This window comes from Lepisosteus oculatus, chromosome 4 (genome assembly GCF_040954835.1).
Source record: "Lepisosteus oculatus isolate fLepOcu1 chromosome 4, fLepOcu1.hap2, whole genome shotgun sequence".
In the NCBI taxonomy this organism is placed as follows: Eukaryota; Metazoa; Chordata; class Actinopteri; order Semionotiformes; family Lepisosteidae; genus Lepisosteus; species Lepisosteus oculatus.
The window spans coordinates 14629318-14649852 of record NC_090699.1 but is presented as its reverse complement, the minus strand read 5'-3'; the positions used below and the strand labels follow the sequence as shown (position 1 = coordinate 14649852).

At 51.7% G+C, this 20535-nt stretch overlaps 2 protein-coding genes across 4 annotated transcripts; both read right to left on the bottom strand.

The window, feature by feature from the left end:
* Positions 1–130: 130 nt before the first annotated feature.
* On the bottom strand, positions 131–13784 carry LOC102693593 (E3 ubiquitin-protein ligase TRIM39-like). 3 transcript variants are annotated; one of them, XM_069188061.1, is made up of 8 exons: positions 13630–13784; positions 10950–11540; positions 8882–9417; positions 7243–7338; positions 6576–6809; positions 4730–4877; positions 4445–4471; positions 131–3037 (listed from the first exon to the last, which is right to left on the bottom strand). In XM_069188061.1, exons 2-8 carry the CDS (start codon positions 11248–11250, stop codon positions 2493–2495), a joined length of 1887 nt encoding a protein of 628 aa, XP_069044162.1. In that variant the 5' UTR covers positions 11251–11540; positions 13630–13784; the 3' UTR covers positions 131–2492. The 3 variants fall into 3 exon arrangements, with proteins under 3 accessions (XP_069044162.1, XP_069044164.1, XP_069044163.1); XM_069188063.1 differs by lacking the exon at positions 13630–13784 and adding an exon at positions 9810–9915 and having other exon boundaries at positions 11247–12629; XM_069188062.1 differs by lacking the exon at positions 13630–13784 and having other exon boundaries at positions 11247–12629.
* A 474-nt stretch (positions 13785–14258) lies between these two features.
* ngdn (neuroguidin, EIF4E binding protein) lies at positions 14259–20535 on the bottom strand. Its single transcript, XM_069188143.1, has 11 exons — positions 20423–20535; positions 19348–19407; positions 19007–19078; positions 18520–18657; positions 18236–18320; positions 18034–18086; positions 17791–17908; positions 16328–16502; positions 15865–16012; positions 15721–15781; positions 14259–14921 (listed from the first exon to the last, which is right to left on the bottom strand). The coding sequence occupies exons 1-11, from the start codon at positions 20444–20446 to the stop codon at positions 14902–14904; spliced, it is 954 nt and encodes a 317-aa protein (XP_069044244.1). The 5' UTR covers positions 20447–20535; the 3' UTR covers positions 14259–14901.

Here is a 20535-nt window from a genome sequence, read left to right as displayed (position 1 = left end):
TCCAGGATTGGAAATTAACCCCCAGAAAAGCAGGCTTCCTCCCTGGTATTGTCACGGTGATAACAGTGCGTAATGTGTTTAACAATTGTCAAATCAGAATAAATGTTTCCAAAACATCTAGAAGGAAACAGCGGGGAATATATTTTAATAGATTCAAAATGATCATTTTAAACAGCCTGATGAAGGTCTTGTGACCAAAAGCGCATTGGAAAAATCAACGATCAGACTAGAGTTATGCAAAAGTTACAGAGAAAACTACATGTCCTCCATTTGGAATTTGAAACAACATGAAAAAATTCAGTGTGTGAGAGTTTATTAAACTGTACTGATTTAAACCATAATCACTGAATGAGTTTCAACAACATGGATGGGCAGTTTTTTCAAGACAACCTCAACACCCCTTTACAGAAAGCAGTGCTTCTACAAGTCAGTGCTGAACGCCCTCCAGCAGAGGTCCTGCTTTCCTCTGATGCTGAAATAGTTCTCCGGGCTGTGATCTTCACATTCCCTGCTGGTCCAGACTAAGGAGACTCAGTTCCTTCAACCCCACAGTGCACAACATTCCTTTAAGACCAGGAATTCACTGTTTGCCTTCTCTGAACTAATCCCAAAAGGCACATGTTTTTACATCTTCCCTTACCAAAGAAGTTTAGCATTTTAACATATAGCAATTCCCTTCGGTTTAAATGCTACACCGCTCTCTATGTACAATATACTGAGATCATATGGACCTTTTTACTCCCATCCCACATTGTTTGGACATTGACAAGAGTACACTTTGCAATAGTATGAAATAAACTGCTAGCCTGCAGATTAGCAGCTGTAGGAGTATTGCTCATTCTTAAAGGTACGAGTGATTGATTGACTAACTGCTCTGTGGCTATGCAATCTGCCCTGCTGTGACCTCCTGAAGATCCTGCAAGACTCAGGAGCCTGTGGTTTTGTCATGAAGGTCCTGGAAGACTCAGGAGCCTGTTGTTTTCTCCTGAAGGTCCTAGAAGACGCAGGAGTCTGCTGTGACCTCCTGAAGGTCCTGCAAGACTCAGGAGCCTGCTGTGACCTCCTGAAGGTCCTGGAAGACTCAGGAGCATGCTGTCCTCCTGAAGGTCCTGGAAGACTCAGGAGTCTGCTGTGACCTCCTGAAGGTCCTGCAAGACTCAGGAGCCTGCTGTGACCTCCTGAAGGTCCTGCAAGACTCAGGAGCCTGCTGTGACCTCCTGAAGGTCCTGGAAGACTCAGGAGCCTGCTGTGACCTCCTGAAGGTCCTGAAAGACTCAGGAGTCTGCTGTGACCTCCTGAAGGTCCTGCAAGACTCAGGAGCCTGCTGTGACCTCCTGAAGGTCCTGCAAGACTCAGGAGCCTGCTGTGACCTCAAAGATCCTGGAAGACTCAGGAGCCTGCTGTGACCTCCTGAAGGTCATTAAACACTGGGGATCTTTGAGTTCTGATTTTCTCTCTAGTAAAAGCTTCACTTGCAAGCTAAAGACAATACTTGTTTTCTATGTGTAGCAGGCTCAGTCGGAATCTGGATTCAGCCTGAGCCTTCTGGTTACTGCTCAGCCCCAAAGCTCCTAAAACACCCAGAACCCACAGGATCAGACTCACACGCCCAGTATCCTACAAGCACGTCCTCAACACGTCTGATTCTTCCAGTCCTCTGAGAACTGCGCTGCGTATCTCAACAAAAACGTACCCTCTTCGTTCACCGCGGCCACAGCTGTGCACTCATGTTCGGGCCCGTGCCCCGTCCAGCCAGCAGCAGACGGGCTTGTGCGATCTCTGGTCTGGTCCCGGTTGCAGCAGGTTCCTGACACGAAACCGGATGCCGGGCTCCTGCGCTGGGGGGGCTGCCCTGCGACATGAAGTCTGACTTGACCGATCCCCCCCGGGGGCTGTGTGAGCGCTGCTCTGTGAGAGTGGGAGCGGAGATGGTGAGAGGGGCTAAGTTGCTGCCCCCCTCGTTGGTACAGGGGCTGAAGAACGGGTAGAGCTTCTTCCCCTCCTCGTAATCCACATACACCCCCACCTTCGGGGGCTCCTTGGGCAGCTGGAGGACAACAGGGACAGTTGAATTTGCTGCATACGTCCCATCCGGAGCGGTGGCTTGGTGGCTTGGTGGCTGGAGGTTGCCGGTTCGAATCCCAAAGCCGGCAGAGGAATCCTACTCCATTGGGCCCCTGAGCGAGGCCCTTCACCCCAGCTGCTCCCGGGGTGCTGTATAAATGGCTGACCCTGCGCTCTGACCCCCAGCTTCTCTCTCCCTGTCTGTGTGTCTCATGGAGAGCAAGCTGAGGTCTGGGAAAAGACAAACTCCTAATGCACGAGATCGCACAGGGCCAATAAAGTGATCTGATCTGATCCCTCAGCCACACAGTCCAGAAACCGTCCCCAGGGCTCAGTGTGATGACAATACAACCAATTTTGAGAAAGTCAGTGAAGCCAAAAGACACAACAGTTATTATACATGCTGCCCCTCCCACAGACGTTGTGTGTCACTCAGGGGGACTGACAGGAGTGATGATCAGAGGGGCTGAGTTTTCACCCCCATCATTGGTACAGGGGCTGAAGAACGGGTAGATCTTCTCCCTGAAGGTGTCGTAAAAGGTGAACATGTGGGACCTGGCCTCCACGTTGTAGAAGGAGACCTGCCCCTCCTCGTAATCCACGTACACCCCCACCTTGCGGGGCTTCTGGGCCAGCCGGAGGGGCGTGGCGGGGTCGGTGCGGAAGACGTACATGTTCTGCCTCCTCAGACTCACGAACCAGTACCCGTTCGGCGGGCTGGCCTGGATCCTCCCCTTCCTGGCGGCGGACTCGCCGGCCACGCCCAGGTCCCAGTCGGTCTTGTCCCCCACCTCCACCTCCCAGTAGCGCCTCCCCGAGGCGAAGCCCTCGGCGCCCAGCACGCAGCCGGCACGGTCGAAGCTCTGCGGGCCCCCGGGGGCCTCCCGCCGCCCCGGGCCCAGCCACGCCCGTCTCCTGTCCTCCGACAGGGCCAGGCGGGGGTGCGCGGTGTGGGGGTCCAGAGTCACGTCAGCTGCCGAGACAGGAATGGGGCGCTTCTGTCAAGAGGGGGCGCTGGCTTCCCGGGGGGGGGGGCTGAACGCAAAACGATCAAGTCCAGCGACTCATCGGGCCGAGGGCTCATTCCGCCCCAGAAGGGGAGGCATAGGAAAGGGTCACCCCAGTGATACCAGTGCCCTTTATTACTGGGTGGGCTGGAACACTCAGGGTGATTTCGGCAGTAAGGCTTTAACTCACCAGTTATGTGTCCTCTGCACTACACACTTACAACTGAAATGCAAAGGGGAGCCTTTTCATTGCAAATAATGTTAAAGCCTCTACTCTTACTGACGCCATCCTGGGATCAGCAGCCAGGACACCCCTACTCTTACTGACAGTGTCCTGGGATCTGGACTGACCAGCAGTCAGGACAGCCCTACTCTTACTGACAGTGTCCTGGGATCTGGACTGACCAGCGGTCAGGACACCCCTACTCTTACTGACAGTGTCCTGGGATCTGTACTGACCAGTCAGGACACCCCTACTCTTACTGACAGTGTCCTGGGATCTGTACTGACCAGTCAGGACAGCCCTACTCTTACTGACAGTGTCCTGGGATCTGTACTGACCAGTCAGGACACCCCTACTCTTACTGACAGTGTCCTGGGATCTGTACTGACCAGTCAGGACAGCCCTACTCTTACTGACAGTGTCCTGGGATCTGTACTGACCAGTCAGGACACCCCTACTCTTACTGACAGTGTCCTGGGATCTGGACTGACCAGTCAGGACACCCCTACTCTTACTGACAGTGTCCTGGGATCTGGACTGACCAGTCAGGACACCCCTACTCTTACTGACAGTGTCCTGGGATCTGTACTGACCAGTCAGGACACCCCTACTCTTACTGACAGTGTCCTGGGATCTGGACTGACCAGCGGTCAGGACACCCCTACTCTTACTGACAGTGTCCTGGGATCTGTACTGACCAGTCAGGACACCCCTACTCTTACTGACAGTGTCCTGGGGTCTGGCTTGACCAGCGGTCAGGACACCCCTACTCTTACTGACAGTGTCCTGGGATCTGTACTGACCAGTCAGGACACCCCTACTCCTACTGACAGTGTCCTGGGATCTGTACTGACCAGCAGTCAGGACACCCCTACTCTTACTGACAGTGGACTGACCAGCAGGGGACTGGAAATTCTGGCCCTGATAGAAGAGCGCCACCTACTGGCACACATAATGTTCATGAGGTTAATTTTTAACAAGCACAGAGACAGTGGTGCTGGCTCCTGCTGAATGCTAGATAAGATCTGAGCAATTAATGACATGGAGGGAACCTAGTGTGGACATGAGCAAAATAATAGATGAACCAGAATTAAGCCACACAGAACAGATCTCATGTGAACAACAGAAGAGCACAACATGTGTGTCTCACCCGCATAACGCTGCATCCTCTTCAGCTCTAAGAAAAAGACCAAGAGGTAAACCAATTAGCACCAATAACGACAACAACACTTCCTGAGCCGAGCACTTCCAAAGGGCATGCACATTCTCAGGTCGCATGTAGATTCGGGGTACAAAGACACCCTGCTATGTTTCAGGAAAGGCCATTGAAAACTCAGTTCGAGTCAGTGCAGAGGAAACTGGCAGAGGAAAACGATGTATTTAGGAAACGCAGACAGGGCGAGAGGCTCACAGGCTGCAAGTCTGCCGTACACACCAATTTCTGAGAGCTTCTGCACTTCCCCCTGGAAGACGTCCACCAGGTGGGACACCGCTCTCCTCGTCGTGCCCAGGAAGTGGTCAGTGTGAACAGTGGTGTCGGTCCAGTCTTTCGCCTGCGGGGGGCAGCACAGGGACGGGAAACGCTAAAAGGAGAGAGGAGGGATTTGTCATGGAGCTGTTTCCCCGTTGTCTACATTAAGAAGCGGTACCAACGGCTAACCGAGCCGGGGGACTGTGCTGTACTGGCCTATGATCGCGGGAGGGGTCATGGGACTGAGATTCCCCAAGCTGCGGCGCACCGAGAGTGAGCGCCCTCCTGGGGGCAGGGCGGAGTAAGTGGTCGTGGGTTCTCTCGGTGACAGGGAACCCCCTGTGGCCTCCAGCTGCTGCAGTGAGGGACACCGATCGCCACTGATTCTGTGCTCCGGAGTGGCACCACTGTCTGTGACCTGTGAACTGTGACCTTTGACCTGTGACCTACGACCCGCAACCGAGAGACTGGGAGGTGAGAAGAGTGGGGAAGCCTGTCCGCACTTCCTCCTCCTGCTCTTCCCCCCCTGGTGAGATCACAGGCTTCGCAGTGAGAGACATGAAACCTGCCAGGGATAACATACCAACCTTGCGACTGTTGGAAGCCGCGGAATGCAGCACAACTCGGCGGGCAGGACCGGGCGCTCCCCGGCCGGCTCCTCCAGGAGCTGCGATCCCACGCCCAGCCCTAGGGATCCTAGCCCTGCCACGCCCGCCTCCGACCCCAGAGGGCAGCGCTGCAGGGGCCGGGTCCAAATGAAGCTCGGTACCAAACAACCGGCTGACCAGGCCGAGCACAGTGTTCCAGGGCGGTGGAGTGAACCCAAGCGCAGGCAGAGTCAGACGAACAGGCTGAGCACACAGTCAGAGAAGCACAGTCCAAGGCCGCAGTCAAGCAACGAGCAAAGTTCAGAGCCGGGAAACCGGCAGCAGGGGCACAAAGGAAGATCAAGGGACGGAGTCAGGCAGAGGCAGTCCGGGTGGCCCGTTACCCCCGGAAGGATTAATACCCGGTACTCGTTTGGAAAGGAGGCTGGGCGGACCTGAGAGCCATCGGGAAGGAATTAGAGCAAGCTTCACCGCTCACCCCTGCCTGGGATCGAACCCGGGACCTTCCGGTCAGGAGCTAGACGCCCTTGCCGTCTGAGCTCCCACGGCCCCTTCGGGAAGTCGAGGCACCGTGACAAAGGACAGGGGGGATCTAGGGAGGTCGTCCTGAGAAAGAGCAGGGAAATTCGACACACTGACACAGGAGAAGAGGACGCCGGGACTGGTTCCAAAGCGGTAAGACTGAGCGGGGAGGTACTGCCGAGAGTGAGCGGAAACATCCTGCTGCTGAACACGAGTGATGAGTTAACCACGCGCAGGTGGGATCGCTCTCCTGACCGATCATGTCTTCACCGCAGTTGGGGGATGGATGGATTGAGTTGATTGAGTTGGGACCCGACCAGTTACTGTGAGGCCGCGAGAGCGCTACCCAGGTGTGACAGCGTCGTGTGGAAGGACCACGGGAAAGGTCAGACTGCGTCACAGCACGTCTCGGACTGAGATCTGAAAGGGGCCCATTGAGGCTCCTCTAACATCCCATCACATCAATTTTCGACGCTGGGGACATGCCTTTCCACACATCAGCCACTCTGTGTACACACTCTCCCTTGTGCAGAGATGAGTTCGGTCTGGGGATCTGTGCTTCCTGTGGGACTCTGTCAAAAGCCCGTGGGAAATCTCACTGTCATCCTATGTTGCAGTGTGTAGCTGGTGATGTTTCTCAGTGAAAGTGCTTTTTGCCTCTCGGCACTCTGACAGCTGACCTGGAGGAAGTGGAGGTAGTCCTCGGTGTGGGAGAGCTGCTCCAGCTCCGTGCTTCTCCTCTGTAGCGCAGCGATTTCCTGCTCCAGCTTCTTAATGAGCCCCTCAGCTCTTCTCTCTGCCATTTTTTGCTTCTGCTCGAACACCTCGATGAGCTGAGCCTGGGTTCTCTCCATGGAGCGCAGCAGAGCGGAGAAGACCTGCAGGCTGTCCTCTGCCTCCCTCTGTGTGGAGGCCTGACCGGACAAGAAGTGAGACAAGGAAGATGGGATGAATGAGAAATTAGCATGTGATGCAGCAATCTCTGCGGCAGTGTGGAAGAGTGGTCAGGGATCCTGCCTGGAAGGTTGTAGTTTCAAATCCTGGCATAGAGTTAAACACTTCACTCACATTGCTCTGGTAGATAGCACAGATCACTTCACATGTGATTCACATGAAATCACAAAAAGCAAAGATAGATTTAAATCAATTTGGATTAAAGTGTTTAATAAAAAGAAATGTCTGAACCAGTATATGCCATTTTACTGGTAAAACAAGATCAGAGGCCCCAGCACTCTCAGAAAGACTGACACTCACAAAGACTGACAGGACTCACTGTGTTTCAGAGAGAGCAGTGACCCCAGTACTGAGCCCTGCAGTACCCCACTCAGAAGGATTGACAGGACTCACTTTGCTGAGCTCCACTGCCTGTTTGATCTCCTCCACCTTCTTCAGTCTGTCCTGGATCATCTGTTGTACCTCTGCCTCAGTCTTCCTCAGCTCAGTCTGTTGACAAAACAGGGGAACAGGTCACTGTTTTTTCCCAGTGACAAACCTAGACAAAATTCTATAGATAAATAATCCTCCACAGTATTTGTAGAAGAAGATCTACAACTATCAATGAGCAACAGTTGTATTTTTGCAAGTGATGATAGTATACTGTAGCTGTGGCAAAATAAATCTACAAATACCTTATTTCTTTGTAGTAATACAAAATGAACATACTGAAATATATAGCATGATAAACTTAACTGTCACAGTATTAAGAATATGTAACACTTAAAAGGAATGTCCCATTCTCACCAAGGACTGGAAAGTGGTCTTTGTGTTATGAACGTGAAAGAAGAGTGATGTCAGCAACATCAAAAATGAAAGCAGCAGAAGACCTGGCTAATGTTTCGATTCAGGCAGCCTCAATAGTTTAGAGTTTCCAGATCCTCATTGCTCATGTGTGGGATGTTCCAGAACATCGCATTTCAGTTCACTGCATCCCTCATTCTCATGCACAACTGTGGGGCAATTCACTGGAACCCACTCACAACAGTAGGGCAGTTCACTTCTTATTCTTACACACTACAGCCTGCTCACAACTGAGGGGCAATTCATCGAAACCCACCCACAACTCTGGGGTAGTTCACTGCAATCCACTCACAACTGTGGAGCAATTCACTACAACGTTCTCTCACACAACTGTGGGGCAGTTCACTACAGCCCTCATTCTCACACACAACTGTGGAACAGTTCACTACAGCCCTCATTCTCACACACAACTGTGGGGCAGTTCACTATAGCCCTCATTCTCACACACAACTGTGGGACAGTTCACTACAGCCCTCATTCTCACACACAACTGTAGAACAGTTCACTACAACACACTCACAACTTTGGGGCAGTTTATTACACCCCTCATTCTCACACACAACTGTGGAACAATCCACTACAGCCTTCATTCTCACACACAACTGTGGGACAGTTCACTGCAGCCCTAATTCTTACTCACAACTGTGGGGCAGTTCTCTATAACCCTCATTCTCACACACAAATGGAGAGAACTTCACTACAACACACTCACAACTGTGGGGCATTTCACTATAGCCCTCATCCTCATACACAACTGTGAGGCAGTTCACTAAAGCCTCATTCTCACACACAACTGTGGGGCAGTTCACTACAGCCCACTCACAAATGTTAGACAGTTCACTACAACCCACTCACAACTATAAGGCAGTTCACTACAGCCCTTATTCTTACTCACAACTGTGGGGCAGTTCACTACAGCCCACTCACAAATGTAAGGCAGTTCACTACAACCCACTCACAACTATAAGGCAGTTCACTACAGCCCTTATTCTTACTCACAACTGTGGGGCAGTTCACTACAGCCCCCATTCTCACACACAACTGTGGGGCAGTTCACTGCAGCCCCCATTCTCACACACAACTGTGGGAAAGTTCACTACAGCCCTCATTCTCACACACAACTGTGTGGGGCAGTTCACTACAGCCCACTCACAACTGTGGGGCACTTCACTACAGCCCACACTCCCACCTCCTTAGCTGTGCACTCTGTCTCCAGGGGGATGACGCTGTGCCTCCTGTGGTCAGTGTTGGCGCACAGGGCGCAGATGCAGGCCTGGTCGGTCCTGCAGAACAGCTCCAGGAGCTGGCGATGCCTCCCGCACCTCCTCCTCCGCAGGAAGTCGGCGGGGTCGGCCAGGCTGTGCTCCCTCAGAGCGGGCTCCCGGAGGTGAGGCTGGAGGTGCGTCTTGCAGTACGAGGCCAGGCAGGTGAGGCAGGACCTCACCGCCCGCAGCTGCCCCCCGGCGCACAAGTCGCAGGGCGCGCCCGCCCCGGCCCCGCGGACCCGCTCGGCGATCTCCTTCAGGGTGGTGTTCACGGCCAGCTCGGGCGGGCCGGCGAAGGCCTCCCCGCACTGCGGGCACCGGGGCGCGGCCGTGCCCCCCCAGTGCCCGCCGAGGCAGGCGGCGCAGAAGTTGTGCCCGCAGGGTGTGGACACGGGATCGGCGAGCAGGTCCAGGCAGATGAGACATCGGAGCGCCTCTTCAGACAGCAGGGCAGCCATGGCTGAGAGGACAGCGAGGGGTGAGACAGCAGGGAGATACCACCCCCCCCCCAGCACCGCAGCCCCCTCTCCACAGACGTCCTCTCTAACCCAGGACACGCGGGGAAGAGCACATTCCGGACCTGCAGGCTAAGTAATGGCTGCTTTTGGGATTCGGGGAAGGAGGTGAGCAGCGCTGGGGCTCTGGGTTCTGTTCCTGGGGTGCTGTCTGTGTGGAGTTTGCACGTTCTCCCTGCGTTGGCGTGGGGTTTCCTCCCACAGCCCAAAGACACGCTGGTGAGAAAATCGGTGTGTCTGTGTGCGAAGGGAGCAGTTAGAAAATGGACAGCCGGGTAGGGTACAGATAAGGGGTGAGTGCTCAGAGTGGGGTGGTGTAATTCGTGGAGTGCCTCACCGTGTGGAGTCTGCGTGCCCTCTCTGGATTTTCACCACATTGCCCAAAGTGCAGGATGAACCTGGCAGGACGTCCTAACCCCTCCTGTGGTTCCTTTCAGCCTGGTCTGGCATTCAAGAAGGACAGACGTCGGGCAAGGAGCAGGAAATTAACGACTGCAAGGCCACAGGCTTTTAAAACCGTGTAATTGAAGGTTGTAAGAGTTGTGACAATTAAGAAAACAGCTAATGAAAGCTGATGGAGACGGAGGCGGCCCACGGCCACGCCCTGGCCTGTTAGTGTCGTCCATTTGCCAACTCAGGAGCTCGAAATGCTTGTCCCTTCCGCACAATGGCCAACAATACTTCTTCCCGACAGCGCGTTCTAATCCCAGAATCCCTGGGAGACCGGCCAGGGCCCTACATGGCCTCGCCAAACAGCCCAGGCCGCGGCGCAGATCGCAATACCGCTGCAGGCCAATTACGGGACCGCGCGACAAGGGGGCGTCCTCCTCAGGCGACACCCCCTCTTTCCGAGCAGGAATGCGGCAGGACAGGCTGTCCCGGGACACGCGGTTTTTATCCTAAGAGCGGCTTGCGCAACAGAGCGGAGGACTGTCTCTTGCGCCACTGTGAGAGAGTTCGACGCCGAGAAGCAGAAAGTAAAAGTGTGTTTGGGCTGTTGAGAGTTCTTCAGCTGGGAGGGGCTGAGAGAGGAGCTGTGAAGATGTAAAGATATTAGAGATCTGCTCTGTCTCAGCACAGCCTGTGAGCCCTGTCCTTCCCTGAGCTCCCACTGTCCCTGTGGGTCTCCTCTCCTGAGCCCTGTCCCTCCCTGAGCTCCCACTGTCCCTGTCGGTCTCCTCTCCTGAGCCCTGTCCCTCCCTGAGCTCCCACTGTCCCTGTCTGTCTCTCCTGAGCCCTGTCCCCCCCTGAGCTCCCACTGTCCCTGTCCGTCTCCTCTCCTGAGCCCTGTCCCTCCCTGAGCTCCCACTGTCCCTGTCGGTCTCCTCTCCTGAGCCCTGTCCCTCCCTGAGCTCCCACTGTCCCTGTCTGTCTCTCCTGAGCCCTGTCCCCCCCTGAGCTCCCATTGTCCCTGTCCGTCTCCTCTCCTGAGAACTCTCCCTCCCTGAGCTCCCACTGTCCCTGTGGGTCTCCTCACCTGGGCTCTCCATGTTGACACAGCTCCAGTCAGCAGTGAGGGTGTCCAGCAGTATAGTGTAGTCAGCAGTGAGGGTGTTCAGCAGTATAGCGTAGTCAGCAGTGAGGGTGTTCAGCAGTATAGTGTAGTCAGCAGTGAGGGTGTTCAGCAGTACTGCCTGGTCAGCACTGAGGGTGTTCAGCAGTATAGCGTAGTCAGCAGTGAGGGTGTTCAGCAGTATAGTGTAGTCAGCAGTGAGGGTGTTCAGCAGTGCAGCTGCAGTGTGTTCTCTGCTGGCTCTGTGGCGGAGGAGCTCACTCATCTGTGCGCTGGGCTCCGCCCTGTGCTCCTCAAGGGCCAGGAGGAAGCGGCTCTTCCCCGAGGCAGCGGGGGGCGGGGCTCTGGAGACGAGCGCCCCCCGGAGAGGCCGGAGTCCAATCCTGCAGCTGGATCCAGACCCCCCTTCGATTACGAGCACGACGGAGGTCACAGGCCAGAGGATTGGCCTGCCTGGAAGTGAGGAGCTAACTCAACTGGCCTTCTGTTAGAAGAAGCTAGGGCAGCAGCTTCAGCAACGCAGTAGGACGACTTGTTCCACCCTCCTACCGCTCTCTGCGTAAAGAACTGCCTATTCTCAGTGTTAAATGCTCTTCCTCCTAGCTTGTTTTATTTGGTGCCTAATAACAGACATTTGCTACCTGCCATAACATTGATACCTTAGTTGTTTGGTTATAAGAGATAAGATTAGATAAGATCACTTTATTGGCCATATACAATTGCATGTATTAGGAATTTGTCTTTTCTCAGACCCCAGCTTGCTCTCCATGAGAAACGGACAGCGAGAGAAGCTGGGGGTCAGCGCGCAGGGTCAGCAATTGTACAGCCCCTGGAGCAGCTGGAGTTAAGGGCCTCGCTCAGGGGCCCAACGGACTAGGATGCCTCTGCCGCCTGAGGGATACGAACCAGCAACCTTCCAGCCACAGACACAGATCCTGAGCCACAGAGCCACTGCTCCGCCCCATATATAGATATATCACATACAGATCCCCACATGGTATCCGCACAGACCTTTTTCTTGTGGTGTAAATCAATGCCCATCGTTAAACAATTAATGACTAAATGAACCTAATTCCCTCGCGTGCTGTCTTGTTATTCTGCAGCTTGTTTGGTACCGAGCTTCATTTGGACTCGGCCCCTGCAGCGCTGCCCTCTGGGGTCGGAGGCGGGCATGGCAGGGCTAGGATCCCTAGGGCTGGGCGTGGGATCGCAGGTCCTGGAGGAGCCGGCCGGGGAGCGCCCGGTCCTGCCCGCCGAGTTGTGCTGCATTCCGCGGCTTCCTATCGCCAGCTACCGTAAGCTCTCAGCTTTCACTGGCATTTCCGCATAACAAACCCCCTTTTTTTTTTTAGAAACCGACTTACACCAGCGAGTACGACCAAGGGGTGAAGATGAACTCAAAACGTCCCGAACCTGCACTTACATGGAGACACGACATGAGACAGACGAACGCTTGATAAGATGGATAAGTTCATAGTGATATTTTAACATGTTTGGCCTCGGGACATTCACATATTTGGCTGATTTCCTGATTTTGATATTCGGTACTTCCATGTATAGTAAACGTCGACGTGTCTGATGTATTTCATCGTTCTAAAACCCTCATTTCTGTGCAGCTCGCACCCGCGTCCGTCGGAAGCAGACCCGCTCTGCCCGGATGTTGCGCTACCAGGAGAAGGGCGTTTCCGGCGTTCTTCCGGCAACACGGCCGAGAGCGCGACGGGCTTTTTCTTTTTTTAAAAACTTGTATTAATAATAATAATTAATAATTGATTGCACTTATATAGCGCTTTTCTGTACACTCCACTCAAACCGCTTTACAGGTATTGGGGATCCCCTCCTCCACCACAGAGAGTCAGGACCTCAGTTTTACATCTCACCCGATGGACGGCACCTGTTTACAGTACAGTGTCCCTGTCACTATACTGGGGCATTAGGACCCACACACACCACAGGGTGAGCGCCCCCTGCTGGCCCCACTAACACCTCTTCCAGCAGCAGCCTTAGCTTTCCCAGGAGTCTCCTCTCCAGGTTACTGACCAGGCTCTAACCTGCTGAGCTCCAGTGGGCTGACAGTTGTGAGTTTCAGAGTGATATGGCTGCTGGCAATTAAATGTATAAAAAAATTACTAATACAAATACAACTAGAGGAGCTGAAACAGATAAAAGAGAAAAAAACAATTAACTGCCAGAAGTAATGAGGTAAATTATTTACATGACTATTTTTTACATATCAACTGTTTTCCTTGCTTTAGCATTTTTCTATTTTTAATAGAATTTAAATGTTTCAGCTCCATCTCAGAAGTACTAAAAAAGGGAGTATTACTGGACCATTTTGATTTACGAATATGAAATGTACTAATAATGACTAATACGTTTACTGTAAATGCTTTTTCCAAACGTCCTCTTACAAACACGCTTCTTGTTGCGTTCTGTGTTCACGGGATATTCCCATCAGCTCTCGCGTCACATTAAAATGTTTGAGTCTGCTACTCCAGACTAAACATAACAGCTGACACGTCTCGTGCCTTATCAGAATTAAAACAATATTACCCAAAATCGCAGCTTTTATCCCAAATTCTGCAGACTTGCGGGAAGAGAAAGAAAACGTGGACAAAGACACAGCAGGTATCTCTGTCTTTACCCAGCTCCAGGGTCCAGGCTTTGACACTGGGCTGGCAGTCCTTCTGTGTGGAGTCTGCAGGCTGTGGATTTTTCTCCAAGGAGTTTGGCAGTTCAAAGATGCACTGACCAGGCTCACAGGTGTCTGGAGATGTCCAGATTCTCAGTGAAGTGCCCCCTGCTGGAGGGAATCGCACATGAGTCTGCCAGGTTAGACTCCAGACCCTCCTTGGAAAAGGCTGGTACTGACGGCGGATGGACGAGGTGAAAATATACCCTGGTGTTCATGGATGGAACTCATAATGAGTAATGAGTCATAAATAGCAAAATCACCGACATGGAGGTAGCACAGGTCTGCTCTTGAAGGTACCCACTATTTGGAAAATATACTGATGAGTCTATTTGCTGTATATGCCTATACTGATAAATATATGTTGAGAACTAATTTCAAAATCAGTTTAATACTTGTGTTATATCTGCATCATAACAACTAAAAACTCTCTAAACTTCCAAACACATCGCTAGTGTAGTTAAATCAGTGCCTGCTAGCCACTCAAATATCGGAGAGGCGTTGATTTGAAAATTTCAGTTCCAACGAGCACACAACAGCAGGCAGACACACTCCTACAAGTCAAGACAAAAACAACCAAGTACACAATTTCATTTATTAAAAATGCCAATTCTTGCACAGTCCACTTGTCTGTTCATGAGGGATAAACATCTGTACCCAACGCTGCCTCTCAACAGCTAGGATGCACGCTAGAGTTTCTAAATAAAAAGCACTTTCACAGAAACCAACATTTCTTTTCAACAACCGGATCCTGCAACAGCTGCAGTCAAAACACGGCGTCAGAGAGAAAAGCACCCAGACCAGGTGTCGACAAATCCCATGCTGCTGTTGTCAGGACAGCGGGGAAGGATCATCCTGCACATCCCACCCTGTATTCCAAATAATCTTCCCATCAATTACATCACCTTTCGTGCTGGAAAAGTGATCTAAGCGATGACATATTGGGGTGACAGACAGGTGTCAAAAGAAGGACTTGAGGTCCACACCCCCATTTCCAAAGAGCCCCGACGAAGTTCCCTTTCAGAGCAAAGCTGGAGATGTCCATCGGTCACGGGGGGTCTCTTAACGTCGAACCCCAGCTTCAGACTAACGGGGAACCTCGATCAAGCGCCCAAAGAAACTTCAACCCCCGAGAAACGGGGCGCGAGAAACGCTCGGGCATGGCCCAGTATTCCCACCGCCTCGCTCCCGGGACAGGCTCTTCAGACTGGCAGCTTCCCCGTCCTACCGGTGCCGTCGGAAACCTGACAGCGGGGCACAAGAGAGCGGTCAGGCACGCAGGCTAGACGGACGCCAGTCCCATTGCAAATGGTTACAATTTAGCTCAGAAAGCAGCCTTCATGGTGCATTGCAAACGATTAGGTGCTTCTTTACACAAAGGGTGGCGGGAGAGTGGAACAAGCTGTCCAGCCACGCTGTGGAAGTCAATACCCTGCATTACCTCGAGAAACAGCTGGATGAGACCCTTGGATTAATTAGCTACTAACGACCAAACACACTGGATGAGCTGAATCTTCCCCATGACTGTCCTTATGAACAGATTTCTCTGTCCATCGCCGAAATTGTCTTTCAATACAACACTACCAATATCTGGTCATCAAGAGACTTCAGTGGCTGAATCTCACTACTTTTCTTGTTCCTTGACCCAGCTACCTACTTGAATTTAAAGACATGACTGTTCGCTTTGGGAATCACTTTGATTGTTAGGTATTGTTTGTCAGTAAAAGCCTAAAGCCCGGGTACAGACGGTTAACCAGCTGTTGATAAACAATAACATGTCTTTTGTCAGTCGGCCTTTGAAAATGAAGAAGCTTGACAGCTAGACAAGCAGGTGTAAGGCCCTGATCGAGTGGGTTTTGCCAAATTTCTTAACACCCCCTAGTTACTACCGTAGGGGCCCGAGCTGCTCAGGAAGATGGGAAAGCAGGTCGGCTCACGGCAGAGGAGCTGCTCGTGAGAGTGGCTGGAGGAAACGGGGCAGAACGTCCACCCGCATTGGAGACTGCGCGCACATACAGAGACAAACAGTCACATTTTAGTCACCTCTATTGTTCTTTTTCTTCAGCAGCCTCTTTTTCTTCTTTGGGCGAGGATTCCCCAGGCCCTGAAAGAAAGACAGGGTTTAGACAGACGCACTGACTGCACACCCCCAGATTCTACTTTGAGGTATAACAGCTTGTGTCTCACCTGTGCTTCACCGGTCAGTGCGCTGATGTCACCAAAATGAGTGATCGAGTTCAGCTGCGCTGACATTCCCATCATGCTCCTCTTCTTTGAGACGCGGTCCTTTCGTGATACGTTCAGACGCACCATCATGGACTCTTCATACTCCCGCCTGAGAGAGAGAGGGGTTCATACAGACACACTGACTGACTGAACACTCCAGTACATTAACACTGCACTGAGAGAGAGGGGTTCATACAGACACACTGACTGACTGGACACTCCAGTACATTAACACTGCACTGAGAGAGAGGGGTTCATACAGACACACTGGCTTTGGAAGAGATCCCACATTGGGATGCACAATTTTTGTAATATAGTTTCCAAATCAAATTGTCCAATGATGAACTTAAAGGTTTAGAACAAGAATGAACAGCAACTCCAAGTGTCTCTTAGAATTTCGCACATTCTCACGAAAGTATTATACCTGTGCTGCTCCTCCCTCAGCTGTCTGTCTGTCTGGAAGTCTCTTCGTTCCCGGATTTCCTCAGGAGCACTGGAATACTGCTCCCGGAGCTCCTGGATCACAGAACTCCTAAGAGCCACGCGCTTCAACCGCTCAGCTGCTCCTTTCTGCTTATCTGCCTCTGTCAGATCCCCATCTAAGAGAGAGAGAGGGGGGTTAATACAGACACACTGACTGACTGGACACTCCAGTACTGCACTGAGAGAGGGGTTCATACAGACACACTGACTGACTGGACACTCCAGTACATTAACACTGCACTGAGAGAGAGGGGTTCATACAGACACACTGACTGACTGGACACTCCAGTACATTAACACTGCACTGAGAGAGAGGGGTTCATACAGACACACTGACTGACTGGACACTCCAGTACATTAACACTGCACTGAGAGAGAGGGGTTCATACAGACACACTGACTGACTGGACACTCCAGTGTTCACTTCTGAGCATAGCATAGATACCATAATCCTCTCAAAGCATTTCATCACAACAGACGTCAGTATTACCGGCCTGTAATCACTGTTATCTGAGGGACAGGGCTTTTTGGGTATTGGCACGATTATTGTCAACAGACTTCTGAAAGATGGGGCACCATGCTGGTGTTAACTCCTCAGTGCAGTTTTTTTAGAAGAGAGGCAGTGATGCCATCGGGCCCTGTTGCCTTTTTCGCACATATGTGCCTGAAAGACTGTGTGGTCGTCCACGGACTTATTACAAGCCTACCAGCACTACGGTGAGCTGTGATAGTATCTAATATACTGTCACATGCACCAGAGACTTCCTGCGTCTCAAACCTCAGATAGAAGTCGTTCAGCTCGTTTGCTTTAGCCAGCTCATCCACTGTATGGAAGCTGTTTCTTGAGGAATTCATGTTTGTGACTGTTGTCATTGTTTGCCACAGCCTCCTGGAGTTCAGTTTCAAAGTCCCTCTCCATTGTCTCCTTGTGGTGATGCCTTGCATTCCTGAGTTTTAGTTTCAGCTCTTTTTGCAGTAATTTCAGTTGCACTTGATCCCGGTTTTTAAAAGCGAGTCTTTTGTGGTTGATGCAGTCTATCACATCCTTAGTTATATATGGTTTATTGTTTGGGTACACGGTTATGCTTTTCTTGGGCATGACACTGTCCGCACAGAACTTAATGTAGTCTGGAACAGCCTCTGTTGCTTCATTAACCTCCAGGCTATGAAATATCTCCCAGTCTGTGCAAAGGAAACACCCTCTCAGCATCTCAATACTACCATCAGTCCACACATGTACAGTTTTAGTGACAGGTCTGCTGCTCTTGAGAACTGTCCAGTAAGTGGGGATGAGGTGAACCGTATTGAGACCAGAGTTAGACAGAGGTGGTTTGGCTTTGGCAGAATAGGCTTCTTTTATATTACCGCAGCATTTGTCCAGAACTAGAATAAAGACGCACTTACCATAATGGACTGGTGCGATCTTCGGAGGGATGTACTTCCTACCAACACCTGACAGCTCTCGCTCTGCAGAACCCTCTGGTCTCTCTTCTTCATCTTCAGAGACCTCAGACTCACTCAGCTGTGAGAATTAAGGTGTTAATACAGACACTCTGATTGACTGGACACTCCAGTACATTAACACTGCACTGAGAGAGAGGGGTTCATACAGACACACTGACTGGACACTGAGATATAGGTCAATACCTTGCTGATGAGATTCTCTGGTCTTGGACGCAACTGCAGAGGGTCATTTTCTCCTGATGATCAAACAAACAGACCTGTTACTGAGAACAGCAGGGCAGGGGGAGAGGGAGAAATCCAGGGACAGAGAGACACACTGGGTAGAGAGCAAGCAGAGAGGAAAGATCATGGTACAGAAAGAGGCAGAACCACAGAGAGCACTCACCCAGGCTGCCTGTCACCGCAGTGCGAACCAGCTTGTCAATCTGATACCTCAGCTTCTGATCAATCGGGCGCATCTTCTCCAGCACCTGAGACACGGAGAGAGACATTCACGGAGTCAGTCAGTCCCCTCCAGGCTACAGGGCCCGTTCCCCACTCCAGCCTGTGGTTCTGTTGGATCAGGACTCAACAGGAGCCTTCCCACCACCCTCCTGACCCCTGAGCTCAGGACCTCCAGCAGGAAGAGGAGACAAGAGAAACAGCAGGAGGGAGAAAAGGGCGCTTTACCGTCCTGACAGCGAGCAGCCTGTGGATGGCGCTGTTATCCCTCAGACTCCGGCCCTCTGTCTTGGAGCTGATTAGGTGGGTCACATCCTGCAGGTAAAACAGGAGGAGGTGGTACCGGAGGTCCAGGAAACTGAGCCCCTGAGGGACAGAGAGGGGGGTTAATGCAGACACACAGACTGTACATTCTAGTCCGCTCTAAATGATGTGCACATTATTTTTTATTTGCACACTTGCATGTGTACTCTTCCCACTGTGTCAGTAGAACTGGGTACAATGGGCTCTTTTGTGAGGATTAAACCCATGTTACATCTCAAATATACCTTCGCTCTACATAGTGAGAACATGACACCTGAAGAAGACTCCCCAGCCGAAACCTTGTGTGGAATAAACCTTTACTTGTTCCTTTCCATAGGGAGGACATGCCTAAAACCTGTTTTTCTTCCCAATTTTCTCCAAAGCACACCTCTAACCCCCCTCCCCTCCTTACCTTGTCTGTTTGGTACATCCCATCCCGGACCCTCTTTATCAAACCCTGGACGTGGCTGGTAACCGCAGCAACCTGGCATACAAACAGAGAACAGTCCATCACGCTCAGCAGAGCAGGGGCGGCAGATTACCCATAGCCAGACACCAGAAGTGAAGGGATTCCTGCAATATCTCACATCGAATTCCCTCTCTACTCCCAAGGTTTATTGTAACTCCATGGGAAGCAAACTTTCGCTTCACAGCTCTTGTGTAGTAAGATATCATTGCTAAGGGACACTTGACGCTGATCAAGAGAAGGGGCAGCACAGAGGAAGAGCAGGTACTGATACAACCAGCACTCACCTGCTCAGTCAGAGTGTTCAACAGAGTGACTGCACCGGGCAGGTCTGTGTCCACCAAATCCTGTCAGAGAGAGAGGGGTTAATACAGACACACTGACTGGACACTCCAGTACATTAACACTGCACTGAGAGAGAGGGGTTCATACAGACACACTGACTGACTGGACACTCCAGTACATTAACACTGCACTGAGAGAGAGGGGTTCATACAGACACACTGACTGACTGGACACTCCAGTACATTAACACTGCACTGAGAGAGAGGGGTTCATACAGACACACTGACTGACTGGACACTCCAGTACATTAACACTGCGCTGAGAGAGAGGGGTTCATACAGACACACTGACTGACTGGACACTCCAGTACATTAACACTGCGCTGAGAGAGAGGGGTTCATACAGACACACTGACTGGACACTCCAGTACATTAACACTGCACTGAGAGAGAGGGGTTCATACAGACACACTGACTGACTGGACACTCCAGTACATTAACACTGCACTGAGAGAGAGGGGTTCATACAGACACACTGACTGGACACTCCAGTACATTAACACTGCACTGAGAGAGAGGGGTTCATACAGACACACTGACTGGACAGTGAGACACTGTATTGAGTCCTGTAGAGTGGTTGAGTCTGCAATTTCTCATTCCAGCTCAGCTCTTCACGAGTTAACCCAGCCGGGTAATGTGCCACATGGATAATGAGCTAGTCTTCTCCCAGCGGGAAACAGACTCCAGTATCACTGTCTGCATAGCGAGAAGTGACCGCGTGTGGGCACTAGGGTATCGCCACACGTGGGATCGCAAGAAGCACCGCGATAAACCACTGCCCCATCAAACTACTCTGTTCAGAAGGTCGCGTCGCCAATTCCAAGTAATAAGTTAAAGGCATCGATTTCACACAAGGATACTTGTCCAGGTAAGGACGCCGGGCACGCAGCGAGGTACCCGAAGAACGTCTCTGTATCGTGAAACAATACAGCCTGTATTCAAAAGTCTGCACACACATTCACCTATTCAGCTCTGATCTGCTTCCTCTGAAAAGAACACTATAAAAAAGCTCACTCACGCAGTCGACCACGGACGCCGCCATATTGCACCCTGAAGGCGGAAGGAGGGGCGGGTTTGACCCGGAAACAGATACTAATAGCTGTTCGAAGACATGGGAGAGGGCGACGAAAG

Bases quoted from the DNA above. Each gene is read 5' to 3' on its own strand.
- LOC102693593 (XM_069188061.1), bottom strand. From the start codon at position 11,250: ATGAGTGAGCTCCTCCGCCACAGAGCCAGCAGAGAACACACTGCAGCT. The intron at 7,339-8,881 runs GTGGGAGTGTGG...TTTTGTCAACAG, and splicing joins CAGAGTGCACAGCTAAGGAG to ACTGAGCTGAGGAAGACTGA. The intron at 4,472-4,729 runs GTGTGTACGGCA...TCTTTTTCTTAG, and splicing joins GCAGAAGCTCTCAGAAATTG to AGCTGAAGAGGATGCAGCGT.
- ngdn (XM_069188143.1), bottom strand. From the start codon at position 20,446: ATGGCGGCGTCCGTGGTCGACTGC. The intron at 18,087-18,235 runs GTGAGTGCTCTC...TTTGATCATCAG, and splicing joins TGCGGTGACAGGCAGCCTGG to GAGAAAATGACCCTCTGCAG. The intron at 16,503-17,790 runs GTAAGTGCGTCT...TCTCTCTCTTAG, and splicing joins GATCGCACCAGTCCATTATG to ATGGGGATCTGACAGAGGCA.